The sequence below is a fragment of the Haemaphysalis longicornis genome, unplaced genomic scaffold (genome assembly GCF_048455015.1).
Source record: "Haemaphysalis longicornis isolate Haplotype H1 unplaced genomic scaffold, Haemaphysalis longicornis Haplotype H1 scaffold_10, whole genome shotgun sequence".
In the NCBI taxonomy this organism is placed as follows: Eukaryota; Metazoa; Arthropoda; class Arachnida; order Ixodida; family Ixodidae; genus Haemaphysalis; species Haemaphysalis longicornis.
In genome coordinates, this window is record NW_027526204.1 from 127,148,308 (window position 1) to 127,168,401 (window position 20,094).

Sequence of the window (20,094 nt, forward strand, 5' to 3'; positions counted from 1 at the left end):
ACACTTTTGCTCCTGGCATGAAACGGTTTGTCTCCTCCACAATGGTCAACATCAGTGAAAAAAATCAATCTACGAATGTTCAAGATTTTTCTCAGCATTTTAGCACTAAGAAATAGCTAGCAAATAAAAAAGTGAAAGGTGATTTACTATATGCTGCGTATAAAAACGAAAGGTGGAAAATTAGGATCACCTTACAAATAATTCAGAACAAGGCCACATTCTACATGCTGCTATTTATGTTAAAATGCTTGCAATTACTGAAAGCTCCACGCAACCAGAATACACACACATAAAATTTATTTTGGTATAACAGACGGCTAGTGTGAGCTTTGACTCCAGGAGATTGTACAGCCCTATTCGATTTTTTGCTCAACATTAGGAACCATCACCAGCATTGTTCCTGCATATAAATAGCATCATTTCTTTGTTTTAGGCTTGTAGCTGCTCAATATAAGAACTAATGCTCAGGTACCAGCAGGTGGTGCCTCGGATGCTCCCGGTATATTTTCCTGCATGGGCATAAATAATTGCGTAAAACTAACTGTGCATGCGACGAGTCGTATCTCCTTTAACCACACAACACACCTACCAGCATTTAGAACACCAGGTTGGTGAAAAATAAATTAAGAAATTTTGCCTACTGAGCATTTCGAGATGGTGCCTTAAAATTGTTTTCTACCTGGCATTGACCATGTCGAATGCGCCAAGTTATTGTGAAGTCCTGCAATCGACAGATTGTCACGCAACAAAACAGTGCTTATATGTGCAAATTTATTCGTTTACTTCCGAAATGCAACCACAGAATAAACTGGTGGCATCATCCAAATTCCAGTTTCGGGTGTGCTTCACAATGGGAGCCAGGTTACTATTTGCGCTGTAGCGAAGCACCGTAGATTTCTTAAACCAGCTGCGGTAGTTCAATGCACACTGAAATCCCCTACACGACGTCTTTTTGAACACTACCCCATCTCAGAGATGACCACTATGGCATAGCATCCAGCCAATCACCAATGCAAAGAAACAGCATCCCCACGAATAATTTGGTGGCTTCTGGCCATGCGCTGGCATTTATTTATACTGACAATTAAAGCAAACTTCAAGATGTTCTCAAGATGTCCCCAAGATATCCTCAAAGCAAACCTCGAGATGTTACTTGCCTTGTACACAACCTAAACAGTTATGCAAACAATCCTGTGGTAGAGAAAAACAGCGCTGTGTTACTTATACAATCCAGGCAGATGATAAATAACATCTGCTGCCTTTTCCCAGCAGCCAAGTGCGAGGATATTGACATTACTTTAGTTAAAATGCTATTTCAAGTTTCGACGACTTCGATGCACTGCTTAGCAGAAACATGGATTGAGTAAATGACAAACACCGTGCTGTTTTGTGGAGAGGTAGGTTTGTATTTAATGAAATCAGAAACTGGAAGGGTTTTTCAAGCACATATGCTCCACTAGGCCTAGAAGTTCTTCTTTGCTCTGTTATAAAGATGCCGCCACATAATTGTAGTACGATAGGTGCACCGCAAAAGAATGGTGGTCATTCAAGAGCTCCTGGCACAACGTTTTGTGAATTATGTGGCTTTTTTAGGTCTCTGGTAATTGAAGTTATAATTGCAGCATTGCAAGCAGCAGCAATGAGCTGGAGAACATCAATCCCACTCAGGCGATCACAGTTTCGCAGAACGGAACCAATCGTTGAGAACTACATGAGGCTTAACAAGGCATTGGCCACTGGTATGAATGTTTTCGCTTGCATTAAAATTGTGTAGCCTGTGTTCTTGTGCACAACATTAAGACTACCCTGTGGCATGGAGCCATAGTGATGTGATTGCACTTCTCAGTAACACAAAATGAAATACATACTCCGTGAGATAAATGTTTGTGTGTTATGTAAAGAGGTGCAAAGTTTTCAGGTCCTGGCTTTCATAGCCGTTCCTTCACCAGCAAGATGCTTGAGGTGACAAAGTGGCAACACAAAACAAGAGAAAGGAAAGACATCCAAAACAAGGATTGAAAAAGCAAGTGAATAAAATTAAGAGAAAAAATGATGAGAGAACAACCCAAGAAGATGGCTTAAACAGAAAAGTCTCGGAACACACTAGGCAAGGGTTCACTTACCGGGCCACTAGAGGCCAATGACATTTCCACCATAATAGGCATATCAGAATCTGTTGCATATAGAGTATGTCCCTCTGATTCCTTGAATTACTTGATACAAGGTTTTCATAATTTTGACTTCAGACGACAGCTTCTTGCAATCTTAAACTTTGACATGGTGTCAAGTAAAGCCACGGGGGGCTTTTGTATCTTTCTATTTTTTTGTTTGGTATTCCCAGTCACGAAAAGGTATCTTAAGCCAAGAAGCTTTACCATGCACTAATGCATCAACCAAATTGCTCAGAATTATAAACAAATAGCAAATTATCTGCTCTGTATGCTACTGATACACTGGTATCGCCTTTGTTATTGAGATGATGATGAGCTGTGAATTTGACTTCTAGGTTAAAAAGTGCAATACAAATACTTTCTCGATTCAGTATTTACGGCTCGGCTAATGTGAACACGCATACGTAACATTAATGTACGCCGCTCAGGTACTTATCTCTGCCCTGTCTGTCATAAAAAAAACTAAAGTTCATCGCGAAGTGAGGTGTAGGGTCGTTACCGCACTTCCAGCTTTTTCACTTACAGAAGCCACGCAGAATCGGTTGTCAAAGTTAAACGATCAAACACACGACTACAACACACTTCGCTGTGCTGCCGCCCACAATGCGAATGCGTGCAGTTCATCTTTTGTTTCTTAACAACACCATTTCCGTAATCCAGGGAATATTGTAACTGCCGAAAAACAAAATGACCGCCTCGATGTAACACGCAGACACCCTGTTGATCTCAATTAAAGTCACACCACACGATGTACACGCACAATATCACCGCAATACACGCATTGAAATCACACATACACCTACACATTAGGTGTCAATGGGTCTCGAGGGAAGACGTGCAAAATACGCACATGAAAAGAAAAAGACATGCGGAAGCTTGCAACAAGGTGTGGTCCACCTTCTAGGTTAAGAGAGGAAGATCTGAAGTACTAGCTCTCCAGTCTCTTGTCTGATATGGGATTGCAAAAAAAGGGGGGGGGGAGAGGAAACACAAGACAACACTACTCGGAGGTTTAAAAGTCGACGCCGAGGGTAACATGTAGAAACACAGCGCGACATCTGGTTCAGACGTTGCCGGATCACCGCACAAATCACCCACCACACAGGTTTCCTTTTTTCTGCACACACTGTTTTCGGCTTTTCCTTGTCAGTGCTCTGGCAACCCTGGGCGTCACGCTACTACAGTATCTGGGCTTGGTTGATTGGTATTTGAAATTCCTCTTCCGTGCCAAGACGCCTCTTGGGGGGGTGGCGCGGAGAGAAGCGTCGGCTTGCCAGTTGGCTTGCGTTGGCTTGCTTCGGCTGGCCTGGCGGCAGTGGCGGCGGCGATGCGCGTGCTCTCTCACGCTTGCATAGTTTCTGTACTGCTACCCGACGGCTTTCCGGTTGGTGGGGCGCCGCATGGATGTGTTTCACTCTGGGGCAGTGTGTGGCTGCTCATGTTTTTTTGTGTGTTGTTTTTGTTTCGTTTTATGTTCCTACGTGATGTGGATGACGTGTCTCTATATATGGGTGCGGACATGAGATGCTTGGCTGGTTCACTGCAGAGTCCGGAGCGACACAGTCTTAGTCGCCGCCTCCGCCATCGTCGCAGCAGTACAGCTCCCCTGTATCAGCCATAGATGAGCAGGAAAAGTGTACAAGAAAAGGCATTACTAATAGGCAAAACAGTCACGCTACATTGCTACCCTAGTAAAAACACTAATATAAACTTGTATTAGTCTTATACATTTTTGTATACGATGTGTAAGTATTATGCGAATTTGTATCAGTGTTATACAAACTTGTGTCAGTTTTATTCGCCTTTCTTATTAGATGTATTATAAATCATACAAATTTGTATTAGTTCTATACAAACTTGTCTCAGTGTTAATCGCATTTTGTATTAGATGTATTAATCTAATAAAAACTCTAATAGAAACTTGTGTTAGTCTTATACATTTCTGTATTGAATGTACAAGTCTTACACAAATTTGTATTATTCTTATACAAACTCATATCTGTTTTATTTGCCTTTTGTATTAGATGTATTAACCTAATACAAATGGAGGTATTAGTATCTATTAGTTCACAAGCACTAATGCAGCTGGTAGAGCACTAATAGACTTCTGAGCTATTAGTTTGTTTAAGTCTAATAAGAACTATTATGGATGTATCGGTTTTATCAAGAATTTATACAAATGGACCCCTAAGAGCTGATTCCAATATTTTTTTTATATTTTCCTGAGAAGCAGAAGACAAAGTTAAAATTGAGGCGCTTAAACAAGAATTTTGATATGGTACAATATTATGAATGTTTTGTTCACTAGTAAATCTCTGTAAATCACAGGCCAAAATTAGGGGCAAATCTGGTCAGCATCTTTTTTTAATTTCTTGATTAAAAACCCTAAAAACCATGCTGCCTTCAGAAATGAAGAGAACTGACTAGGCAACAGATCTAGCACAGCTGCGGCAATTTTTTTTTCATGATGTCAACAGTGAAGTCAAGCCGGGTCTAGCCAACCCATGGCGAGCTTTTCGCGGGATAGTCAATATGGTGGCTATGACAAAGTGCGCTTGTCACGTGTGTACGATTGGGAAAAAGACCGCTAGCAGTGAGCACAATGTAGTTTTATTCCACATCAAATGTGTACGCATCACGTCATTAAGAAGTGTTATAGACATTCCTAGCGCCCGCATACCTTTGGCAAGTATGAACCGGGTTACCGCCCGACCCATTTTGGATTCGTTGCCGCTAAGGACTTCTTTGTTTCATATCCTACGGTTTGCAATGAACGCATGACAATGAAGAGAATCCACTCAAATCGCGTGTTGCAGAATCGTGAAGGCAGTTTTGAAGTAACATCACAGTGGGAAATGCGTCCAATCGGCCATTCATGCGCACGATGAGTACCTGCAGCTGGATCATAAAGGTTTGACTTGTGCTGCTTTAATTGTAGCTATTTTCTGTATTCTCATTCAACTTTAATAATTCATTGTTCTTCATCAGGTTGCAATCTTATACATTCCTAAATTGTTCAGCCAGGTCTTTGCCCGACACCGAAAGTTTAGTGTGAAACTTGCTGTATGTAATAAAATGTGCTGCCACGTTTCATTGCTTTCTTTGGACTGGCTACTGGCTCTAACAGAATACACACTAACATACCTATCAGAGTACAGTAAAACCTTGTTACAAAAGACACTGTTACAAGAGACACTTGGTTACAAGAGACATTCGAATGAAAGCGGTTTGGTTAGTTTCCTATGTTCGCCATGTTAGCAACATTGCATATAAGAGATCTTGGTTACAACAGACACATTTTTTGGTTCCCTTGAGTGTCTCTTGTAACGAGGTTTTACTGTAATACACCCTAATAGACTAATACACACCGTAATACACACCCTAATGTAATACACCCTAATAGACGAGTACACACGCTGTAATACACACCCTAATCAGACTAATACACCCCAATAGAACTATCAGACTAACACACACTAAGAGTTCTATTAGTGGCAATACGCTTATACGACTATCAGTTTTTGCATAAGAATTTTTGCTAGGGTATGCTCCTGAACAACTCAGACTGCACAAATGCTCGCAAGTTTAAATATCGGAACCAGTAATACTGTAACTGCTTCTGTTTCATATGGTATATGACTGTTCCGTAAGAGGCAATGCTTTCGAAGGAAACATTTTAAAATGTTAACCTTCAGCAATACCGTGTTTCATTAAAGCCATACGTACCTACGCCGTATATAAAGCACCTGAAATTCCCTCTAAAACTAGCCCACAAAATTCATTTCGTACAATAAGCCAAACCTCATCCATACCGAACTCTAGGTTGCTCTGATCACTGCCATAGCAAGCTGATTGCTCATAACCAAGCTGATTGTCTATTATAACCACCTTTAACAGTGCAAATTTGGCGATATCTGATTCAGCAACATGTTCCAGCTCAAGGCTGCCTTTCTTGCGGCTCTCGAAGTGAATCCGCCATCAAAGTACATTTATTACGTGGCTGCGCTAAAATGAACCCTATAAACACCCTACAAGACAAAAACGCACCTAAATTAACCTCGCTTGGCACATTAAACAGTGGGCGACGCCGATTGCACATCAGCAACATTTTCTTTTTCTTCTCTAGCCACAAAGTTAAAACACAAGCAAAACTCTGTTCACACTTCACTCACTAGGTGTGGTTTTCTCAATAAATAAGGTGTTCACACCATGGCAGCTGCAAAGTTGCACACTGCCTAGCCATGTTTGCTACCTTGCACACCTTGGTAAAAAATGGCAGGACACTTGTTGTCAGCAAACAGAGCTTAACATTTCTCGGCTCCCTATCTTTGAACTGCAGCAGACACCTTGAGGTTCGTTGAGATTTGTACCACTCAGTAGCTGAAGTCTGCATTTGCCCATTTCAAAAGTGTCCACTTCGCGTTTCTTCCAGTCGTGACGTAGGTGCACTTGCAACGCCCCCACCAACGACGTTCACAGAAACAGACGCCTCACCTTGCTTGCATACAACACACCAGATTGTCTGCTTTCAGCCAATCAGGGCTTGTTCAAAGCAGACACTTTGTAATGGACACAAAATGGACAAAACTGATAATTACGCCCAGGAATCGATTTGACCTCCAAACAGCAAAATCACATAATGGTGCAGCTGCAAATACAGCCTGGCTATGATAAATTATATCTCCTGCACAGCTCTAATAGGAGGTAGTGGGAAGATCTCGTCCTGAAATTTCACAACACCGATGGTACTTGTGTATACAGGCAGCACACTGTAACACAATTGACATCCTTTTAAGTGCGAATGCACTTTATAAGCGACCCCAAACCATCCACCGCCGGCGGCGGCGGCGTCCGCAGTGCTCCTCTATATTTAAAAAGGAAACAGCATCCGGCGCCAGGTTTCGATCCGAGGACTTCGCGGCCGCAGCGCGACGCTCAACCGACCAAGCCACGGACACGACGGTGATATCAGTGTTAGTGACGCGCCTTATATCTTTAACGCATTCAAACTACGTCGTCAGCGGCGTGCGTTGGCGACTCAGCGGCGTTATAGCGGCTTGATAACTGCGTGGTGTACACGTGATACTACAAACCCGATGGAAGAGATGGAAGAGAAGGCGGCGAGGCGGTGGGCGGCGGGGGCCGAGCGCAAGCGCCGCAAGCGGGCCGACAACCGTGCATTCGCACTTTCACATTCTCCCCCTCGGGGAAATGCGGGGGAATTTTTTGTCTATAAAAACAAGAAGAAACACCCTTCTTAAGGGTGTAATTACGATACAACCCTCTTTAAAAGGGTGTATTCTCGCATTTTTGCTAGGGTTAAAGGGGTTATAATAGATAATACACCCTTAAGGGTGTTTTCCATTGTTTTTTTTTCTGCTAGGGTGTAAGGGTGGTAGTTTTAAAGTGTGATTTACACCCTTGTGGGTGTAAATTATTGTACAGAGAGCACTGGCTGTAGCGAGGCTCCGCTGCACCCACCCGAAGAGTAGAGGGACATCTCGAGGGGGAAGGAGCCCCTGCGCTGGCTGCTGCTGAAGAGCGAGCCAGCGGCCGAAGAGCAGGTGGACTGCATGCTGGTGGACTCGAGCGAGCACGCCTGCCGCTGCAGCTTGAAGCGGCCCGCTACGGACGACACGGGCTGCGGCGGGGCACCCCCGCCCGGCGACCAGTCCGAGCCGAGCAGTGGCCGCGACCGCCACAGGCCACTCAGCAGCTCCAGGCCCCCTCCTGAGCCCCGCCGGGGAAGGCTCTGCACCGATAAAGGACACATTACCAGACTTGAAATAACTGCAAAATCTGTGTAAACTGGAAGCGTGATTGCGGTGCTTGTTCTGGGCATGCATGTTGAGAGGATTACCCTTGCATAATCTGTGATGCGGTTATAATTGCTATTTTTCCTTTCCTGCCTGTTGTGCACCTCAAAGATTGTTATTCTCGTTCCATACGTACAGCCGAGTGCAGTGAAAACTGTGACGCATGCAGGGCTGGCTGGCCAGAGATACTTCAAGATGTATTCTGGAAAACAAGTATCGCGATACATGCATTGGGTGCCTAAAAACAGATAGTAAGATACATTTAAGCTTGACATAGCAGGACATTTCAGAGATGCTTCTCCATGCACAGAAAAAAATGTATTCCGAAATACAGATTTCATTACCCAGTGTACCCAGAAACAAAGTTCCCCTTAGCCAGCAAGCACCTGTTTGAGTCGCGTCCAGTCACATTCACCTGCCACGCGATATGAAATCAGCACTGCAAGTACTAGGCCAAATCCTGTTCCAGCCCTGGCAAGGTGCCAAGACGGCACAGTGGTAACACACTTGGCTAAGGTTTATATGTTCATACTTGTTAACTTTGCTGAACAAGAACAAGACATTACGCAAATATAAGACAGGAAATTAGTACATAAGGGATATTTACAGTGTTCCTTTATTAAAAAATTCATGGATGCTTGGTTTTTAAATAGCAAATGATATTCTACATCTACTGCAGAAAACCGCCGCCTGCTGTTGCCCGCGCCACCTCCTGGCGGCATATGAAAAATCACGCGACAACAACAACGAAAGGTTCCACTAGCTAGGTTCCACGTTCTGCTTGGAACGCACGTGGAGCACGGCCACGCGGTTCTATAAACCTTGTAGTCGGCCGCCTCGATTCACGCGCGTCTCCGCCGTACTGCAGCGCTGGCATCGAGGAACCCAGCCTATAGCAGTGAAACGCGGTAAATTCAAATCACCTTGAGCAAACCTTTAGTGTGTTTACCTCGGGATGAGCGTGACGGAACAGGAACAGCATGAGAGGTGAGCGGGAAAGCAAAGGGGGGCATTTCCTTGGCAAATGTATACAAAGACTATCATCTTTTGACGACATTTGCAACGAAAGGAGCAGATACACGGCCAATTTTTTTCTTAAACAATGGTGCAAAAACTTGATGCTCAACGGTGTAAAACGTTTTTCCACTTCATAATGGTGCAAAAAACTTGACACCCAGTGGTGCAAAAATATTATTTTCCTTCACAATGGTGCAAAAAAACTTGACGCACAACGGTGCAAAGCTCTTTTCTTGTGCAGTGGTGCAAAAAATTGACTCCCAATGGTTCAAAGCTAATTTTTCTTCACAATGGCACAACAGACTTGATGCACGATGGTGCAAAACTATCGTTTTTTACACAAGGGTAAAGAAAATTACACAATGGTGCGAAACCCTAAAGAGAACTTAACAGTTTTTTTTGGATGAAACATTGTTTTTATGGGAATGCCAGGGCATCTGTTTCCTCTCATAAGTGTTCCTACGGTAGCATCCAATGCTTGCCCACCTGTAGTGCTTGCAGCGCCCCGTATGGGCCGATGAGAGCGCTCAGTATCTCGCCCGTAGAGCCACGCCTTCGCGACGGGTCGAGAGGGTCGGCAGCGCCTCCCGTCCGCGAGACAAGTCCCCGGCTGCCTGGCTGCTGCTGCGGCTTTTCTTCCACACAAACCATGAGCGGGAGAGGAACATCCGTAGGAAGGGATCCGCGACGGCGTCTGTACGACATGAGGTACAGGGGTGATGGGGCAATGTGATGGGTTGATGGAAATGTTAGCTGAGGTGAGGATAGAACAGATATTGAAGCATCAGTAAATGCACAGGCTAGACCATACGAGAGCCTAATGATCCCCCTTTTTATTTCAACACGTAGTTTTCTTGACCCTGCCTGCTCTATCAGCTCAATCCAGTTTTATCTGTACCGTTCTTGCACTCTTAAAACATGCCGCATGGCTGATACTGTGGTAGATCAAGAAAGTTGGTCTCAAAAAGAAATGGTATTTATATTGTGTACAGGCATACAAAGTACACATAAATGGTAATAAAATCTCTCATTTATGACTACAGCTCGAATGCCGATTGATGAACAATGCTGGGGAAAAGAGCTAAGGCAGGCTCCAAACTTTGTTCTTAGCTTCTGTCATTCCGTTTGATTAAAACCCCTAGCCTGGCTGTTTCCCATCTGGGGCTCCATGCAAGCAGATTATGCGACTCCAGTTTCAGAAGTATAATCGAAGTATGTATTTTTTACAAAGATGATGCTCAATCTTTTCCCACTCCCATGCGGCGTCCCACTCATCTGCTGAGCCGTACTCTCACAACAGCTTACCAAAACTCATTTATCTTCACAAGTAAGACTTCGAAACAAGATTTTGCCACAGGAAGAACCCCTCCTTTATGAACCCTTCATCCTCAACATAAGCAAGGCGTTTCACGTAATACGACACTTCTACATGCAACAAAAGTGGCCCAACAATTTTTTGCGTCAAATTCCTGCGAAGCGAATAGAAAGAAGGAGACAGGGAGGGTGTACAGTCATGTAACAAATAAACGCGATCACAGAAATATGAATAAAAAAAGTAAGTAGCGCAGTTTCTTTCCATGCAGGACAAACTGCAGCGTGGATTATAACAGTAAAAAATGTCCAAATGCGGCTTTCCAAACAGATCAATAGCGAACCATTATTCCACTTTCATGAACCGTATTTTTCAGTCTTGTGTAGTCCTGGTTCATATTTTCAGGTTTGCATTTCTTTTGTCCATGACTGTACATGACTGATTAATGGATTATGGGGTTTAACCACGGAGCAAGAATATAAAGGAGGAAAAACGGCCCATTGCGGCAAACGCGGGTGGGCAACCAGATAATGTCACAATGAAAACCAAGGCGGACTGCAAAGCTTCATTGCTGCAACGGCAAAGGAGAGGGTAGCGGCACTTGATGGATGAAATGATGGTGACCACAATTCATCGTGTGGCTGCGCAGTGCAATGCCGTTCGCGGTGGCCGCGCAGATTCTTCACCCGCGGCAGATGCCGCTAGCTTAACCTATGAGGAGTGCTTGTGAAATTTTCTGGCCATGCTAGGAAGCCTCGTTTCCCCTCCTATATTGTTCTTGCTTCGTGGGTTTGACAGGCCAAAGCTACCCGTGGGTTATGAGGCTTGTTGAAGAGAGATCCGAATTAATTTCGACCACCCTGGGATCGTTAACGCGTGCTGAAATGCTGGCACAATGGCGTTTCCGCTTCTCGCCTCGGCCTGGCAGAGTGCGTACCTGAGAGATCCGGGAGACGCCCCCGTGGGCGAGGCGGCCGAGACGAAGGGCAGGAAGAGGTCGCGCGTCTCGTCCTCGTCCCCTCGGGAGCTGACGCTCGAGCGCCTCCTGGAGTGGGGCTGCTGGGGTGCACAGCTTCCCCGGCGCGTGCTGCACGCCGTGGAGGTGGCGCACGAGCCGCCGTCCTCAGACTCCGACGACGGAGCCACGGGCTCCAGGAAGCCGATGCTGTGGCGCCGGATCAGCTCCCGCTGCACGGGCCGCCGAGCCAGCACGGCCGCCGCCGCTGCGGGCGTCGCGGCCGCGGCCGCCGCACGCAACAGTTCCGAGCGGTTTAGCTCTGTTGAGAAATGGCAGCGAATGTGGCATGGTTGTTGCAGAAGAAACCTTGCTTGGGAAACATGGTTAATTTAATAGCTGTATGAACTTGGTAGAGAGGTGGCTATACTCTGGAACAAGTTAGAGCCACTAGATAAGCTAAACCTGATCTAGTGGCTCTAGAACAAGTTAAAGACGGCAATAGCTCATCTACGGTATTACTCCGCCTAAGCGACGGACCCAGATTCACGTGAACGAGCGCGCACGTTTTGAAAGAAGATTGCTATGAATGCGTGATGTCGCCTGCCTCTCCTCATGTAGTTTGTTTGTCGTCACTGCAGTAGTTTATAAGCATATTAAGTTCGAAAAATCACGGAAACGGCTGGTGCCATGTTCAAAATATTCCCAGTAACCCACTACTTACGCCGCGTGGAGTAACATCCGGCTGCAGTGGTGAGGCACACTATCAATTTCTGTTGCCGTTCTTAAGTTGTACCTGAGTATATAGTAGGGGTTTGCAAATACACAAAACTTTCGAATATATTGAGGTCAAAGCCAGATCGAATAGCACAATTCAGAAATTTAGAATATTTTCGAAGTGCCTCAAAGTTCGAAAATGCACAGGTTGTGCCCATGAACTCATGATACAAAAAATTGTGCCTAGTTGAAAACGAGGAATGCATAAACTAAGACTACGCAAAAATTATTTTTTACAAAAAGTTCGAACTAGTTAGCCACTTAGTGAATCGCTCTTTGAATGCTTGCGACCGACCACCGCAGACATGCCTCGGTTCCTCCCAGCACGAGCGGCAACAGGCTTTCCCGCAAAGCACTGGTCACATGCGGCTGAAGCAATAGAGGAAGGTGTCAACGCATAAATGTGGGCTACTTGGTTCGAACTGTGAAGCATGAAAGACCACACAGGACTAGCACTGGTCCTATGTGGTCTGAGGCATGCCACGCAGTTTGTTGGTTGCAAACAAGGTGTTGTATACAAAGTGCCTCTATCTTGTGAAAAATAATATATAGGGCAGACTGGTACGTGCACTAATGACAGGCTCTGAGCGCACCGTACAGCAGTTCAAGGGCTCGCTGCGGGGGGCCATTTAGCTGACCATTGCCGCCGCTGCCTGTGTGTTCCACACTATGTTCCACTTTTCGAGAAGACACTGATAGTGCGCTGTTTTAAGGACCAAGCCAGCCGGGATTGTTTGAAGTGTGGTTCATCATGAGAGCCGGTGATAACTGTGTAAGCACGGCATCTATTAGTTTCTCGGAAAAGAACTAAACTATCTGAATGCGCACTTGCCACGGGCGTAATAAAATGCACCACTTGGCTTTGTCGCAAATTTTTCTGGTTGCTTTGGCCATTCCTGTACATCTTCCTATGTGTGTTGACTAGTTCAGTTGACCAGCGCTAGTCCTGTGTGGTATTCCCTTATTGTCCCATCTTACCGCACTAATCAACCATGTTTCACAGAGGAAGGTGCTTGCGGAGCATCTCTTATCTTTCTAGAATCAGGTCGACTCCACCCTCGACCGTCTATTTTCGAATCCGGATAACAGAATCGCACTCAAGCTTCCTGGGTTAAAAATAGCCGGCTTCCAGGCTTCATCCACTCACCGCGTGCCAGCTGCTGCTCGGATGGCATGGAAGAGCGTCGTCGCAGGGCGCCCATCCTGGCACAAGGCGGAGGCGCAGTTCCGCTTCCGGGCGTCCTTGTCGAACTCGGGTCGTCCATAAACGACACCTGTCGCTCAATGCTGAGAGCCGTGGGAGCTGAGCTTCTCCGGTTGTTCCTGGAGCCACATGGCAGGTTGTTAGAGGAACAAAAAAAACTCTTTATCACTGCGGTCTGTTGCATAGCATTTTCTGAACAGTAAAAACGTCATTCTATAGGTTGTGCTGCTTGTCGCAGGCATGCTGAAATTATCCCCAAACATGATAAAAACAAACAAAAATATGCAGAAAGCTCAGAGTAACACGTAAGACTTGAAGGTAGCAAGCTGTATGCAACCTTCACGACCATCACGACCATTTAAGTCCACGATTGCAGCCGATTTGCTTCTTCTTTGCTGACGTAACGACGTTTACTTCATCTTTGTTGCTATAACGGCAAAGAAGAAGCAAATCGAAGAAGCAGAGCGAATGAACGGAACGCGCACACTTAAACTAGGCGCCCGCCGGTGAACGTGCACCCTGTCACGTGTTCTGTGTCGAGCAGGTGGCGTGATTCCTCTCCCCACCGTCACAGCCGAGTGAGTGAGCCATTTGACTCTTGGGTACTAATTCACGGTCGCAGCCAAGTGGGTACAAGAACTGACTCTAACTCCGTTGATCTGCTAGACACAGTATTGAATACTGCTGGTGATTTCTTTCCTTTGTACTGTTACACTCAGTTTTGTGATACACCGGAATCAACCAATTGCTAGACAGCTTCACTGCAACACCAAGACAACACTTACAGCATATTGAGTTCCTGTGTTCTCATTTTAAAACAGGTTTCTGGTCAGATATATAAGCTTCTAGCGGCCAAGTTTTTTCATTTGTATTATTTTTAGTTGTTTTGTTTGTTTTGTCTTTTTTTTTGCGCGGCGAGCGGCGCTGCCAGCTGCGGCGGCTAGGGAATCGCTAGGTTCCCTAGCTGCCGCAGGTTCTCTAGGAAACGCTGCCAGCTAGGTAACCGAGGTGCGACCACCAGTCACAGTGAAACGGCGAGAATGCGACAATTTTAGCTCTCTCTACAAAAAGCATTATTCACTTCTTATTCGCATCAAAGGCAGAAACCGCAAATCACACGCGAGCACGAATTTTCTTTGCTTCATCAAGACGTCTCTTCCGCAGTAACACCATGTTACAGGTGAAGTACCCTTTACAGGCTGCTACTCCCCTGTGTCAATAGCAAGCTCCGCATGTCGCGTTGGCCAGCATTGTTAAATGAAGACAAATACATACACCACACGATACTTGAATTACTAAGGAAGAATATAAACGGTACTGCTTTAACAGTAAACAAGAAAGTGAACCGTGGTGAGTACAGCCGAAGCCCTAAACGGTGCAATCTGTATTTCTCTGTTTGGTTTTTATTTGTAAGGATATGGTGCGCATACACAAAAAACATACGAGGCACGACAAACATGTATTGCAACGGTGTTATCGATATTCCACCATTAGTCATCAGTAACAAGAAACTGACTAGTATAGTTAATTTTTAGTATAAACCACTGTAGCGGCATTATGGCTATAAGCTGTGTCATAACTAAGAGATCTAGATGTATAAACACCAGCAGTCCATTTGCTTCAATTTACGATAACTAAAGAGGCATTGGTGCATGCTGCCTGTATTAAAAGTAGTCAATAAGGCCAAAATATAATCTCGTGGCCTGGAAGAAGTGTCGCCTATACTACTACAGAATAAAGTGAAAAATAAGGACATCCAGGCTACGTTAGAATATGGGTGAAATTAAGGGGGGTAGTGAATAAATGTAGCTAAATGAAGAAATGTATGAAACTGGGTCGCTCGACTGAGTGACTAGCCCACTGAAGTTGACAGCTCAAAGCTAACTGCTTACCCTCCGACCTTCATCCCCATTCTTTCACCGTAAAATCCGGCTCGCGTACAGTAAACAGGGAGGAAAAAAATCCCGGGCTATCTCCACTGACGTGAAACCTAGGGAGGAGCGAAGCATGCATTGTATAAGTGTATTCTTGGGCACCTTGGTGTTTTTGCCAATGGAGATGAAACCGGTAGGGTTTGAGGTATACAGCTTTGCTGTAAAAGTCTCTTGTCTTTGAAGCACGAAGCTCTCTGGCGCGAGGCAAAAAAGAGTGCCCCGGTGGTTTTTAGTACGCGTTACAAAGCGCTCCAACGTGAGGCGTACTAGCGTCCGGGTGTTTTTTTAGAACGGGTAACGTTCTAGCACGAGGTGTAAGCGAGCTTCCCGGTGTTTTAGTACCGTGACTACATGAGACGAACGACGATTACGACTACGACGACAGGAGACGCCAACAGCCCCAGCCCCTATGGGGCTTTGCCCCTAAAGTATCATCCAGCGACATCGTCTCTCTCACCTGGTACAGTTTCTCCAAGAGGCTTCGGGAGGGTGGTCGAACTCAATCTGCTGTGCCTCGCGCTCATTGCTAAGGCTGAACCGGTGCGACCACGAAGGCATGGGAGCTCCATCTGTCGTTGTTGCTTCAGCTGCGTCCACACCACCTTTGGACCGCTGGCCCGGGAAAGCACTCCGGTGTTCGGAAGGCGGCTCGATTGTGAACATGGCCTTCGGCGTAGAGACGGTGGGGACCCCGCTGGCATCGGAGGCTGCCAGAGGAGAATGCGTGCACAGGCAGACAATGAACGCCAAGTTGTGCTTTCTCAATTTAGAATTCAAATTTTGGGGGTTTAACGTTCTGAAGCTACATCTGGGCTTTGAAGCACGTCTTAGTGGGGGGGCTCCGGAATAATCTGACCACCTGGGGATCTTTTACGTGCGCCGAAATCTCCACACATGGGCGTTTTCGCTTTCTGCCTTCATCAGAAAAGCGGCTACTGCGGCCGGGATCAAACCCACGTTCTCGGGGCTCAGTAGCACAACGCCTTAGCCACCACGCCGCTGGTGGCTAAGAAAAGATTTTAAGATACGAGAAACAAGCTGTCGTTTGAAGTTGAAGGTAATGCTTGAAATGAGAAACTGCCAAGAATGTTGGATCCATAATACGCTGAACGTTTTGTATCAGTGAGATTTTGAGCCGAAGGTTGCCGCTAACTGCCAAGTGGTACTATTTGCAAACTCTTGTTCATGATGATTTCAGGCATGAACCTAATCTGCTAAACAACTGCACTTTTAATTAAATATTGCACTGCATTGCGTTTCTCAAAGGGTGTTCATTCCATCCCACAAGCTTTGTGCTCACAGGTTGTTGTAACCAGATATAAAGACTACAGGAACATACTCTGTTGGGAGTCTCTCTATCGTCTAGTAGGTGCTGCAAGAATTTATGCGTAAAACACCTTCACGAGTAGGTGCAAAAATAATTGAGCTCGCTCATTACTCGATTTCATTTGCCTAACCATCTCTCTATGAACCAAACAACAGTAACAAAAGATGAGGGGTGTATAGTACATAAATCCCGGAGCTCGGTCTAAATGTTTAGCAGAAGTGCAAGCATTTAACTTAAATGGTGCCTCAGTTCTATTTAAGGGGGGACACTGCTCTTAAAACAGCTTCCTTTAGTTGTTGACTAAACTCTGTGAAACTTGTCAGTCTTGCTGCTTTTTTTCCCACTCCTTTCAAATATGGCATTATTTTTTGAGTAAGTCAACTAGTTACCAAGATACTTGCAGATAATTATACATTTTTGGAGGAACAACAGACAAAACAGTGTTAGCCATAAAATGTAACCAGTGGCAAGGAACCCTTTCGAACGCCCATTTCAAACACCAAAGTTTAATGAGCTGCGAAATTTGTTCCAAGCGGTGCATAAAAAACCAATTCTCGTATTGCACTCATCATGGTCCATAGTATTGGAAAATATAAATATTACAGTTTTATGGCTGACACTGTTTTGTCTGTTGTTCCTCCAAGAATGACTAATTATCTCTAAGTATGTTGGTAACTAGTTGACTTACTCAAAAAATAATGGCATATTTGAAATGAGTAGAAAAAAGCCAGCAAGAATGACAACTTTATTTTACATAAAAATTAACGTAGGCACACTTTAGGAGCCACTCACATTTCGTTCGGTTGACAAGCTGCGCCGGGGCATGTTGCACGCGGGTTCGCTTTGTTTGAGCAGGCGGCCTTGTTCCGCACACGGGAGCCCCCTGCAAGTCACCAGGCACCTGCCGCCGGACTACGGAGGTGCAACCACCACTAGCGTTCGCTCGCGTCACGTCACTTCCGGCAGGCGGCGATATCACAGCAGACGGTGGTGGGGGTGAGGGCGTCCCGCAGCCATTCTTGCAGGTTGAGCCCGAGGAGCCTTCAACGTCTGGCACGTCCATCTCTTGAGCATGCTCCTCCGCGTCACCACCACCACCAGCCGCTTCCCGCACACTCTGCTCGGCTTCTGTCGTATGCTCGCTCCGTTGCTTCTTTCCTTCATCTGCTTTCGTCGTCTCTTTCTCCTCTTCCTCGTCGCTAGAGGGGCCCTCCTTCTCCTGGGCATCGCCGAGTTGGGCCTCCATGGAAGACGAGAAGGCGAACACCGACTCGGAGCGGCGCGGAAAAGCCCGCTTGGAGGGTGTTGCCACGAAGGGTTCCGAGGTCCTCCGGTAGGGTGGGTACGAGATGGGCTGGTGCACGAGCGAGCGGCGCTCGCTCTCGCGCGACACCCTCTGGAGCACAGTGGTGATAGGTGCGCCCTCGTGGGTGCTCGACAGGGACAGTAGGCTCGTTGTGGGCTGCAGGTTCTCGGCCGACAAGGCCGGCGACGAAGGCCTCTCCTTCGAAGGGGACGAAAACAACAAAGAAAAGGTTTACGCTGCAGATTGAAACACACAAACTCTCTTTCAATTGATTGACTGATTGATTGTAGAATTTAACTCAGTGACGCAACAGAGGCGATGAGGCGCACCGTAGTGGAGGGTTCCAAATTAATTTTGACCACCTGGGCATCTTTAATGTACGCTGAAATCTCGAACACACGAGTGTTCTTGCTTTTCGCTTCCATCAGAAAAGCTGCCGCCGTGGCCGGGAATCGAAGCCGCGTCCCTGTGCTCAGTAAAGCTCTTTTAAAGATTGTGCTTTGTGTGGCACTTATGTAATGAATGGTGGCACTATCAGGTACTTCAATATCTTTGGTCAGGAGGGAAAACTACATGAAAGACTCTATGCCAAAATTGCATCCCTTACCACACGCAATGTGTAACTCCTGGTGACAGATCCCTGAAGCAGCCGGAAGGGCACTGGTTAACAGCCATTAACAGAGGAGACACTCACATACACCAAGTACACAAGAAAACAGAGGGGAATTCAGTCGCTTCTTTAGCTCAATTGGTAGAGCACTGCACGTGTAATCAGGATGATGTGCGTTGGAATCCAACCTGGCGTTCAACTTTTTATCCAGTTTCTTTCTTTCTAAGATTCCCAAGTTCTTATTTTCTCGCAAGAAACGTGGTTGGCAGAACCATTTGTATAGCGGCAGATTACCCAGCGAAGCAGTTGCAGTTTCACTGGGTTACACACAATCGCCAAATAAAACAAGATTGCCCAGTGTTTAGTCCAGACCAATGCACAAAACTGCTGCATCTTGCTAGCCGGCGGTGTTTACGTGAATGGTTAAAGGAGCGCTGTGTCACGTTCAGATTTCCCTGTACCCTTTCCTCCTTTCCACAGCTCTAATTGAGCACCGAGCATCGACACTACATACCCTCCAACCTCTCTCGCACCTCTGCCCCTGGCAGCACCCTCTCTCCCTACCAGATTTTCTCTTGGCGGGCATTTCCCCACTCGGGTATCTCCCACATTGGTAACGCATGCAGGAGATGCATACAGAGGCAACGGATTTGGTTGAGAAAAGGAGCCCACCTGCGGCGGCTGCAGCTCCGCCGCTGCCGCGGCCGAGGCGGCGGCCTTGGCCTCGGCGGCGCCGACCGCGAGGGGCAGCGACTGCCTTCGGCGCCGGATGACGGTTCGCGGCGGCAGCTTGGGCAGGCTGAGCGGCATGCTGTGCCGGCGGCGGCCCCAAGCGCTCGACCCCAACGTCTCTTCCATCCAGGAGTAGCGGGCCAGCGTGGCGCTGCGCCGCCGGAACAGCGGCGCCAGCTCCTCCTGATCGTCCTCGTCGTCGAAGTCGAGCAGGTCGCCCTCGTCCTCCTCCGACGCAAGCGGAGCGTTGAGGTCCGTCTCGAAGGACGCCGACCGGGCCGTCGAGTCGTCGGCCGCCGCCACCTTCTTCTCCCACTGCACGTGGTTGAGCCACAGATTGCGCAGGAGCTCGCGCGACAGCGGCGTGTCCAGGAACTGGTCCCAGATCTCGAACAGCGGGCTCACCACGAACTTGAAGAAGTCTGCAGAGAGCGGAAGCGGGAAAAGGTACGGAAGGGATCAAGACACGAGGCATGTACCGTACGAGACTTTAGCGCAGGCAAAAAGAGAACCAGAGAATGGGCTCACAGGGAGTGCGAAAGCCGTGCTGCACGTTCGGTGTGTAAAACTGAGAAATTTGTTTCTTTACTGTCACTTCGTAAAATTCTACAGTGCCCCACCACATGGACAAAGTGAAACCCCAACTGCACAGACCTCTGCTGTGGGTATGCTCTCGACGTCGTGCTTTAGCGATAACCCCTTTTGAGTGATATAAACACCTTTACGTCACCAAGTTCAAAAGGTGGCCCTTTTAAAGGCTGCAGGTTGTTAGGTTCAGGCAGTCGAGCATGCAAACAAATCCACTGCCTAAATATGGCCTGTTATTTATTAACCCTTTGTGGTCTGCTGTCGGGCCCTGCCTGAAAATGCAACACAGTTGAGGCGGTCCACTGTCGGGTTCCGCCCAACTTGGGTGTTCTAGGTTAACTTTGG

The 20,094-nt window shown here is 46.6% G+C and overlaps 1 protein-coding gene across 5 annotated transcripts in view; it reads right to left on the reverse strand.

The window, feature by feature from the left end:
* Nucleotides 1-3,624: 3,624 nt before the first annotated feature.
* LOC144159277 (uncharacterized) overlaps nt 3,625-20,094 on the reverse strand; it is a 352,228-nt gene continuing 335,758 nt past the window's right edge. For all 5 annotated transcript variants that reach the window (XM_077690667.1, XM_077690670.1, XM_077690666.1 and 2 more), the window contains 8 exons: nt 19,102-19,583; nt 17,306-18,017; nt 15,644-15,893; nt 13,196-13,371; nt 11,254-11,593; nt 9,491-9,698; nt 7,653-7,923; nt 3,625-3,777 (listed from right to left, as the gene is read on the reverse strand). In XM_077690667.1, the coding sequence (XP_077546793.1) occupies nt 3,737-3,777; nt 7,653-7,923; nt 9,491-9,698; nt 11,254-11,593; nt 13,196-13,371; nt 15,644-15,893; nt 17,306-18,017; nt 19,102-19,583 (2,480 nt within the window). In that variant the 3' untranslated portion in view covers nt 3,625-3,736. The remainder of the gene's footprint in view (nt 3,778-7,652; nt 7,924-9,490; nt 9,699-11,253; nt 11,594-13,195; nt 13,372-15,643; nt 15,894-17,305; nt 18,018-19,101; nt 19,584-20,094) is intronic.